We start from the raw sequence: 9,668 nt of genomic DNA on the forward strand, positions 1-9,668 counted from the left end.
TTGACGCCTTTTCATATCTCTCAAACACGTTTCGATATTCCATACTACCTGAGCATTCCGTCATCTCCTTATCAACAGATCGAGCGGCCATAGAAAACACATTGACGTTTGTTCGTCGACCAATTTGTCTGATATTCGTGAAACTTCAAAGTGAAATCTGTCTGCTGTAGAAAGTAAATAAATTCAGCTAAGGGTAAAAAAAATAGGATTTCACTACAAATCTGACATCATATTTTTAGACATGACAAATTTAACGTCCGAGATGATAATTTATTTCAGTGGTGTTGTGTTAAAAACACTCTTATATTATGGGACAGAGGGAGTAGGAGTATACTTTTTCAGCCGTGTACATACCTGAATACTTGCATGAATTACACGGGGTGCGGTGGAGAAGAAATGTAGAAAAAACTTACCGGAAGCATGCACGTTGCACAGAGAAAAAGTTGGTTTTTAAAGTGCATGATAGAGAAGAGAGAGGGAGGGAGGGAGGGAGGGAGCACCACTCGTGGGGTTAAAACCGCAAGAACTGCATTGGAGCAGCAGCACAAGGCGCAGAAGCTGCAGCAAGAAGAACAGCACCGAGAAGAACAAGTGCACTTCCCTCTCTCTCGCCTCTAACTAGTAGCACGAGCACAGTAGCACGAGCAGGCAGGAGGCTACAGGAAGCAGCAGCTTGCTCGCCACCGGCGGCGGCGGGCGGATCTGCCGTGGAGCCACGGCCGGGTCCTCCGGAGCCGGGAGCAGCCGTTCCGGAGCGCGTGGCGGCGAGATCTGAGGCGCCGCCGCCTTCTCGCAATCGGGAGGCGCGCTTCTTTGCCTAGCTCCCGCGGCCGCAAAGGCGGCGCATTCCAGCCGCCGCCGCCGCCTGGCGCCAGCTCGCCAAGGCCTCCCGGAGGCGGGGCTGGGGCTCTTGGATCGAGAGGCTCGAAAATTCGGAGTTTCTCGGATCGAAAAGGACCGGGCGTTCGGGCCGGGTGCGGCGGAGGCAAGAGGTTTGGCTTGGCCGGTTTGGGGGAGGAGACAGCGATGGTGATGCTGTTTGGAAGCGCTCGTGATTTGGTGTAGAAACAGGAAAACAAAGCCTTCTTTCGTTTTCTCTGCTCCCTCGCCTCTCCGTCTCGTGGGCTCCTGTGTTGCCTTCTAGCTCGCTTGTCAAGCATGAATCTTTCGCCGTCCGCCGCCGCTGGCGGTGGCCTGCCGGATCAGCCGGCGTCGCCGGAAGGTATTATTGTCTTTGCATTTCAGTTGGCAGTTTTCATTTCTCTTGCTTTAAATCTGTGCAATCATGTGAGCCCCATCAACCTATCAATTTATTCTTCCTTGGGTGATTTATATGCTTCTTGACAACATAACTGTCATGTTAATGTATTTCTAATACACTTGTTGACACTGTTTCTGGTTCTTTACAATCTGCCATTTAAATGTTTATAAAGAAATTAATATTTAATAGTGCAGAGTTTCTTGCCAAAAAAATTTCCCCAGTGAAAGGTGCAAAAGTACTATTACTTGTAGGATGCAGGAACCATTTTTCTGAACTTGGATGCAGGATTGCTAGTGTTGTTAACTGAACTTTATATATCTTCTATGCCTTCTTCTCAGACGATTTTTCCCTTTTCAGTATCAGAAGAGCACAAGTGCCTAAACTCAGAGTTGTGGCACGCCTGTGCCGGCCCCCTCGTTTCTTTGCCTGCGGTCGGCAGTCGGGTGTTGTATTTTCCTCAAGGTCACAGTGAGCAGGTTACTATTCTTCCTCTCAGTAGAACGATTTAGACTGAGATGTTGTAGAATATCTACAAGTACCAGTAATGGTTGCAAAATTGATTTCATTTTCGCAAGTTCCCTTTTGAAATCCATGTCTTGCAGCAGTTCTTAGATGGTTCTTCCAGAACTGAAGATTTTAAGACACTAATGGACTCACATGGTTGAGTTTCTACCATAGGTATCGGCATCAACAAACAAGGAAATGGAGTCTCAGATCCCCAACTATCCGAACCTGCCTGCGCAGCTTATATGCCAACTGCATAATGTGACCATGCACGTAAGTTCGGATCGATATAACGTATCTGTTTCAAGAACCAAGTAGTACCAGCATTAGCGTTGTCTCATAAACTTTGCTGCTTTCATTCCTTCTTCAGGCTGATGCAGAGACAGACGAGGTCTATGCACAAATGACGTTACAGCCACTCAGCCCAGTAATACAGGATTTCCAACCTAGTGCCATCTGTCCATGTACTTCTGTTTGTAGCATACTTAGACTGTATCTTGATTTTGTTTGCAGCAAGAACTCAAGGACCCATTTCTACCTGCTGAGTTGGGCAATGCTAGCAAACAACCAACGAATTATTTTTGCAAAACATTAACTGCAAGTGACACCAGTACGCATGGTGGATTCTCTGTTCCCCGCCGAGCTGCGGAGAAGGTGTTTCCTCCGCTGGTACGTGCTGTTGGTCAGCAATTCTCTGCTGTATCTTTTGAACCGTCATGTTATATTTTCAGATCAACTGAACTGCATCATTTTAGTTATATATTTTCCTTCGATAATTCTGTAGGATTTCACTCAGCAGCCTCCAGCACAGGAGTTGATGGCAAAAGACCTTCATGGCAATGAGTGGAAATTCCGTCATATCTTTCGAGGTTAGTTATCTTGCAGCTACTTTTCTTGGTTCTTATGATTGTGATTTTTTTGGTAGTGTATAGTGCGTATAGCCTTGTATATACCCTCATTTCATACAGCCTTGCTCGATGCAGCTCATGTAAGATTCAAAAACTAGTATATGATGTAAAATAACTTCATATCAAATTGTTGGTGCAGGTCAACCAAAGCGGCATCTTCTGACAACAGGTTGGAGTGTCTTTATAAGTGCGAAGAGACTGGTTGCTGGAGACTCTGTCCTATTTATCTGGTACATCTGCTCTTCCAATTTATTTATTTTTGGAACAGTTAGTGTTCTCCATCCATACCCTACTGTTCTTGGCAGAGTTCTCTGCTGATATTCATTTGTGTCTTTGGTTGATCAGGAATGACAACAACCAGCTGCTTCTGGGAATACGTCGAGCAAATAGATCGCAAACGGTTATGCCATCATCAGTATTGTCTAGTGACAGCATGCATATTGGTCTTCTTGCTGCAGCTGCTCATGCTGCATCAACAAATAGCCGGTTCACTATTTTCTATAATCCAAGGTAGAACAACTTCTTACATATATCTGATCATTATCGTCTGAGATACTCAGATTTGTCCACGTGTTCTGCAGAGCAAGCCCTTCAGAGTTTGTCATACCGTTGGCTAAGTATGTAAAGGCTGTGTACCATACCCGTATATCTGTGGGCATGCGTTTCCGGATGCTTTTCGAGACAGAAGAATCCAGTGTCAGGCGGTATGTCAACACTGTGTTTATCTCTTATAGTGATGTGATGTTGTGTGTACATCACATGGAGCTCCTTCCTTATCTTGATTCCAACTTGCCCGAAGTATCGAATGTAGACAAGTCATTTGATGCCTTTTATATCTTGTTCTTTGTGTTATCTGTATAGAGAACTTGTTTCAGAACTCCCTAAATCATCACCACTTCTTCACTTGGCTCCGTTAAACTTGTGTCCGTTTTTATATGTATATCTATCTTGCTTGTTTTCTGCTCTGTTTTAGTGAGATCCATGTTTTCAGTAGCACGTGATATACGTGGCCTAAACTGCCCATGTGTTCTTGTAGATACATGGGAACAATTACAGGAATAAGTGACCTTGATCCTGCTCGTTGGCCGAACTCACACTGGCGTTCTGTTAAGGTAGATCTTGAAATAAGAATTATCTGTTTGTCACTAAAGGCGGACGTTTACTTGCGTACTAGTTTGATTTCGAGTTGATGGTATGTTTTTATATTTTAGACATCTTCTGCCATGTGCTTTAAAATTGAGCATGCCCTCTTTTTTCTTGAACCATGCAGGTTGGATGGGATGAGTCAACTGCTGGAGAGAGGCAACCAAGGGTGTCTCTCTGGGAGATTGAGCCTCTGACGACTTACCCAATGTATTCATCTCCTTTCCCTATGCGACTGAAGCGGCCTTGGCCAACAGGATTGCCCTCCTTATATGGTACAAGTGACGATTGCATCTTTAGTCAATACCTTCAAACGATATCAGTGAACAATCAATGATTTATTCTTTACCGGTTCATTTTATAATGGTAAAAGTGATCTTACTTGTGATGGTTTTTGCAGGTGGAAAGGAGGATGACTTGACCTCTTCTCTCATGTGGCTTCGAGATGGAGCAAACCCAGGTTTCCAGTCATTCAATTTTGGTGGACTTGGTATGAGTCCTTGGATGCAGCCAAGGATGGATAGTTCCCTACTTGGTCTGCAACCTGACATGTACCAAGCAATGTCAGCAGCAGCTTTTCAGAACACGACGAAGCAAGTATCGCCTACACTGCTGCAGTTCCAGCAGCCTCAGAACATTGCTGGTAGATCTGCTCTTCTATCGAGTCAGATTCTGCAGCAAGTGCAGCCTCAGTTTCAGGAGATGCACCACCAAAACATCAATGACAGTGCAATCCAAGGCCATAATCAGTCTGAGTACCTCCAGCAACAGCTTCAGCGCTGCCAATCCTTTAATGGGCAGAAATCGCCGCCGCCGCAGCAGCAAGAATCACACCACCAGCACCAGCAGCAACAGTCACAGTGCATGCAAACACCACAACATCAACAAATGCAAGAACAGAAGCACTCGCCTGACTTTCAGTGTGTACCAAATGGGTTGTCGGTTTTCTCCCAGCTTTCCTCCACCAATCAGTCTCCACCTTCCACATTGCAGACAGTTTCAGCGTTCTCACAGCAGCAGAACCTTCAAGACAGAAATATCAGCTCTCTTTCTCCATCGAATGTCCCGTCCATGCATGACACATTGAGACCATTTCCTTCAGAAGCAGGTTCGAACCTCCAAGGCGTGCCAAGAACCACCCCTGTGCCTGTCTCTGACCCATGGTCATCTAAGCGGGTTGCAATGGAGTCTGTGATCCCTTCTAGCTCTCATGTTAACTCGTCGCATATACAACAGTTGGATTCAGCGCCTTCTAATATACCACAAAGCTCCTCATTAGCACCATTGCCTGGAAGAGAGTGCTTGGTGGATCAAGATGGGAATTCTGATAATCAAAATCACCTCTTATTTGGTGTTAATATAGACTCTCAGTCACTTCTAATGCAAGGTGGCATTCCCAGCCTTCAGGAGGACAATGGTTGCATTGCAAGCCTTCAGGACGACAATGATTCGAGCACGATTCCATATTCCACGTGCAATTTCCTGAGCCCTTCTCAGAATGATTTTCCGTTGAATGAAGCACTAGCTAGTTCAGGCTGCTTAGATGAATCAGGATATGCGTCATTTTCGGAAAATTCTGATCATGTAAATCAACCGACTGCAGCGTTCGTGAAGGTGACCGAATTTACTTACCCACCTAATCATACCAATAACATTTTTTTTCCATGAAAGCACTTTGAACTGACAAACCTTGTCATGTAGGTGTACAAATCTGGAGCCTTTGGAAGGTTGCTGGACATCACTAAGTTTAGCAACTACCATGAACTTCGTAGCGAGGTAGGGCGCCTATTTGGCCTTGAAGGCCAGTTGGAGGACCCTGCAAGATCAGGCTGGCAGCTTGTATTTGTTGACCGAGAGGATGATATCCTTCTAGTGGGCGATGATCCGTGGCAGTAAGTTTTTAGGCAACAACTTCCCAAGATTCTTTTGCCACTGTTTCTGTGTCCACTCTTACATTCATGGGTCATGTAATCTGCAGGGAATTCGTGAACAGCGTATCTTGCATAAAGATACTTACGCCACAGGAGGTGCAGCAGATGGGAAAGCAGGGCATCGACCTCCTGAGCTCGGCTCCTGCGAGGAGGCTCGGCAACAGTTGTGATAACTACGCTGGCAGGCAGGAATCGAGAAGCCTGAGCACCGTAATCGCGTCGGTGGGTTCTGTCGAGTTCTGAAGATATGGAGCCTGCGACCCTCGGCTTTTAAGTATGTTTCTGCAGCTCGTCCTAGTCTCGTGAACTGGAACCAAAGCACATAGATCAAGTGTAGCGAAAAGCCGTTAGCGTTCCGATGTTTATGTCATGCATGTGATATAGACTATTTTAGTAGTAACTATGACATATTTGGTATGCACGCCGACGCGGATTTGTTCCGCGGAATACCAATGCTGTTGATGTAGGGCCTCTAATATTAGACTCTTTACCCGTGTTGCGTAATGTTTGTTTTGGTCATATTCTGTGCAGTGATAGTGTTCTGGTTCCACAATGTAACTATTGACGATGTTAGCCAAGGATAAGCCTTTATGCTGTGGTAAAACTCTCCACATTTTAGTAGGAGTTTATTGCATGAAATTATGTTAGTGACTAGTGAGCTAATCCTGATAAACTCTCCAAGTTTTAGTTGGAGTTAGTGACTAGTGAACCAATACTTCTATTTTTTTATTAGAAAAGGAGGATTACCCGGCCTCTTCATCTAGACGATGCATGCAACCCTTTTATTAATTATTCACAAAGACCTTACAAAGTAGTACATTAGGTAGTCTGAAGCCACCGTCTTAGCGACAACTATCACTACTCCTATCCACCTGATGAAGGGGTGCCGATAGTTCGAGCCTAATACCAAACAGACATCACACAAATGCCTAACATCTAAAGACAGAGACCCCAACCAAGCCACATACTGGGTTTGGGGCACAGACTGGTCCGACGCACTCTCTGTGTCGTCGCCACCATCTTCCACCAATCAATCTTCAGAGCAGAAACTAATGCACCGACCTTGCCAGGCCTCTCTGCTATCGACGCCACCATGACGTCAGACAACATCCTCCTCCTACGCGAGTCCATCTCCGCGCATCGGACTCCGAGTCTCCACAGCGCCACACCGTCGAGATCCGCCGCCATCAATGTGTAAGATGAAACATCACTCCACCAAAGAAGCCGTCTTCTATTCCCTCGAGCCCTACCTCCATGAATGACGCCCCAAGGGGGAAACGACACCAGAGCGCCACCGTCATCTGATTTACTGATCTAGGGTTTCCCCTGGAGGTAACAGAGAGTGGCCTTAAACTTCTCCACGACGATGTCTTCAAGAAGGGAATGTCGCTGCCAGCGCCGCCACCGCCGACCTTGGCAGTAGCCGAAAGCAAGTTTTCACCCAGATCTGTTCGAAAAAACTCCATCTCTCGTGCATGGCCCCCCGCGTCCTGCGACGTCCCCGGGAGCGGGATTCCAAGATCCGTCGCCACCGGCGCCGCCACAAGGACCCACCACCTGGCCGTCATCCCTGACGAAGGGGACGGCGCCACCACCCTGTTTGGATCAGGCACCACACCAACGCCTCCTGCCGCCCCCAATCACATCGGTGGAGGAGGACAGCCAACACGCGCACGCACCACTGCTTAGGGCCGCCGGACGACGCCCGAGCCCGACCACTCGGAGGAGAACGGATCTGGGGTGAGAAACCCCAGACCCGCCACCGCCAGCCCCCGCAGCGCCGCCCGGATCCCATTGGGCCGCCGCCCGAGCGCGCCAACTCTGCCTCCATGCCATACGCCCAGGGGCGCCGTCGCATCAGCCAGAGGGTCCCCTTTTGAAGAAAGGAGGAGGGCCCGCCGTCCGCCGTCCGCCGGGCGAGCTTCGCTCGCCGGCCTCCTCCGGCGGCGACGGGGGAGCAGGGGAGGAGGGAGGTCGAGTGTGGCGGCGGCTGGGGCGCCCGAGTCGCCCCCCTCGAGGCGACGCGAGCGGTTCAGAGGCGCTGGGGGATGGGGTGATGCGCGATCTGATCTGATCTCGAACCAATCCTTCTATGTTCGACTTGAAATACATATCTTGCGTTCCCTGTGTTTATAAGCAACTTATGATTTGAATGTTGTTCCAAGTTAGTATTTGTATTATTATCATGACAGATATAGCATTTAGCTGTGTTCTCAGTAATAAGAAGTATCATGACAAGTACGTAGATCCAAGAGGGGGAAGTTACCTGATCCTAGTATAATTTGGCACCTGCAAAGAGGCATGCCGTGTGCCTCTTGGGTCCCTATCTGATTGACCATTTTGGAGTGCCCACCCATTGAATTAATGGCTGAAATGAAGATGATTTCTTTCTCCTGGCCAGTGATCTATCTGGAGGGTGAATGTGACGGCCGGCCTCTCTCCCAATCACATATCAGTTTCTTCAGCCCCTCATGCCTGTTCTGATCCCAGTGCTCGCCGCAATGCTTCGACGTCGCGTCGCGGTCTCTTTTGGCGCTGCCAACGTGTTACAATTGGTTTGGTTTGGTTTTGGGTTTGTTTGGTTGCGGATTGCGACAAATTTAAAGTTGGATCGCAAAGGCGCGCACGCACGCACACCACCGCCTTTTCGAAGATACGCCATTTTCCTTGGCCCCATTGTGATCCCTCTCCGGTGATCCCCATCTCTTTCAGATCTTCGGCCGGGACCCGGACTCGCCTCCCGGATCATCTTTGCAATCTTGACTTGCCTTCGTCGCAGTGGGAAACTGAAACCTGGCGCCGAAGCCGCAAGGTGGTGGAGCACTTCCCCCACATTTCCCCCGTGCCTTCTCCAGATGTTTGCCGACAGTGAGATGGCAATGTGTCGAGACCGTCAGCTTCCCCGCTCCTTCGTGGCCACTAGGCTGGTAGTTATCATCACCTCGTGTGATCCTGCGGCTGTACTGGTTTAAGGAAGCAGCTTGAATAGTAGTGCTTTCTGTCCATGCTGCTGCCTTGGACCATCAACTTGCTGTTAATTCTTCGCCTTTTGTTATACCTGCAGAATGTAGCATCAACTGTGAACCCACTGCATGCCTTTATCGGTGCATAGGTACTATCCATGGACTTCCCCCAAAAAGAACATCTACTGTGTGTGCAACCCAAAAGGGAGATTTATTGCAGGAGCAGCCTAGTTTGGTTCAAATTGTGACATACTATTTGTCTGGAGCTGGCCCCGATATCCCAATTAGGGCAGTAGTACATGCCAGATGCAGTCATGAATTATGCCCCCAATGGGCGGCCGCGGTTATCATCGTTCTCTTCGCTTCCCTTGTACTGACATGGCACGATGCCTTGCCTCATTCATGGCTGCAAATTGCCGTAAACTAGAAACCATCGATTAGCTTCATTCAGTTCTGAGGTACATTCATTAGTCAGCTACCATCGGGGAACTTCAAGAAACCGAGAACCAGTCAAGCAACCACACGCCCCCGCATCGCCCCCGTCTCGGGCTACTCGGACGGCTCCTTAAACCCTAGCCACCAGGGTCACCACCTCCCTCCCTTCCCTCCGCCGCCGCCGGAGGACGCCGCTGGGCCTGGCGGCTGATGGCGGTGGCGGGGGTTCTCCTCCCTGTCTCGCATAGGAGGGGATGGGGTGGGACCTCCTCGCACGTGATGGCGCTTCCGCGATCTGATCCATGGTGACGCTGTTAAACATATTGTTGTCACGTTTCTATATGTACTAAAAGCACACGCGCGCTTTGCTGCGCCGTTTTTCTCACAAACACACAAAACCAAATTGATAGCCCAATCAATGACACACCAAATCTCCCAAAGTGCATGACATTAGGCAGGCCATCTTTCGTGTAAAACATACACTCAGTAGTCAATGCCAAAGAGAAACAAATTCTTCTCCTAT

General features: G+C 48.3%; 1 protein-coding gene across 1 annotated transcript; it reads left to right on the forward strand.

The window, feature by feature from the left end:
- Nucleotides 1-491: 491 nt before the first annotated feature.
- On the forward strand, nucleotides 492-6,381 carry LOC123143962 (auxin response factor 6). Its single transcript, XM_044562954.1, has 14 exons — nucleotides 492-1,222; nucleotides 1,619-1,737; nucleotides 1,940-2,038; nucleotides 2,136-2,192; nucleotides 2,279-2,434; nucleotides 2,550-2,634; nucleotides 2,813-2,903; nucleotides 3,019-3,183; nucleotides 3,255-3,377; nucleotides 3,710-3,785; nucleotides 3,944-4,091; nucleotides 4,217-5,430; nucleotides 5,518-5,708; nucleotides 5,795-6,381. Exons 1-14 carry the CDS (start codon nucleotides 1,159-1,161, stop codon nucleotides 5,988-5,990), a joined length of 2,784 nt encoding a protein of 927 aa, XP_044418889.1. The 5' UTR covers nucleotides 492-1,158; the 3' UTR covers nucleotides 5,991-6,381.
- Nucleotides 6,382-9,668: the final 3,287 nt, after the last annotated feature.

Source organism: Triticum aestivum, chromosome 6D (genome assembly GCF_018294505.1).
Source record: "Triticum aestivum cultivar Chinese Spring chromosome 6D, IWGSC CS RefSeq v2.1, whole genome shotgun sequence".
Classification (NCBI taxonomy): Eukaryota; Viridiplantae; Streptophyta; class Magnoliopsida; order Poales; family Poaceae; genus Triticum; species Triticum aestivum.

Excerpts from the sequence above, each read along its gene's own strand:
- LOC123143962 (XM_044562954.1), top strand. The coding sequence starts at position 1,159 with ATGAATCTTTCGCCGTCCGCCGCCGCTGGCGGTGGCCTGCCGGATCAG. Across the intron at positions 1,223-1,618 it reads TCAGCCGGCGTCGCCGGAAG|TATCAGAAGAGCACAAGTGC; the intron begins GTATTATTGTCT and ends TTCCCTTTTCAG. Across the intron at positions 3,378-3,709 it reads GAAGAATCCAGTGTCAGGCG|ATACATGGGAACAATTACAG; the intron begins GTATGTCAACAC and ends GTGTTCTTGTAG.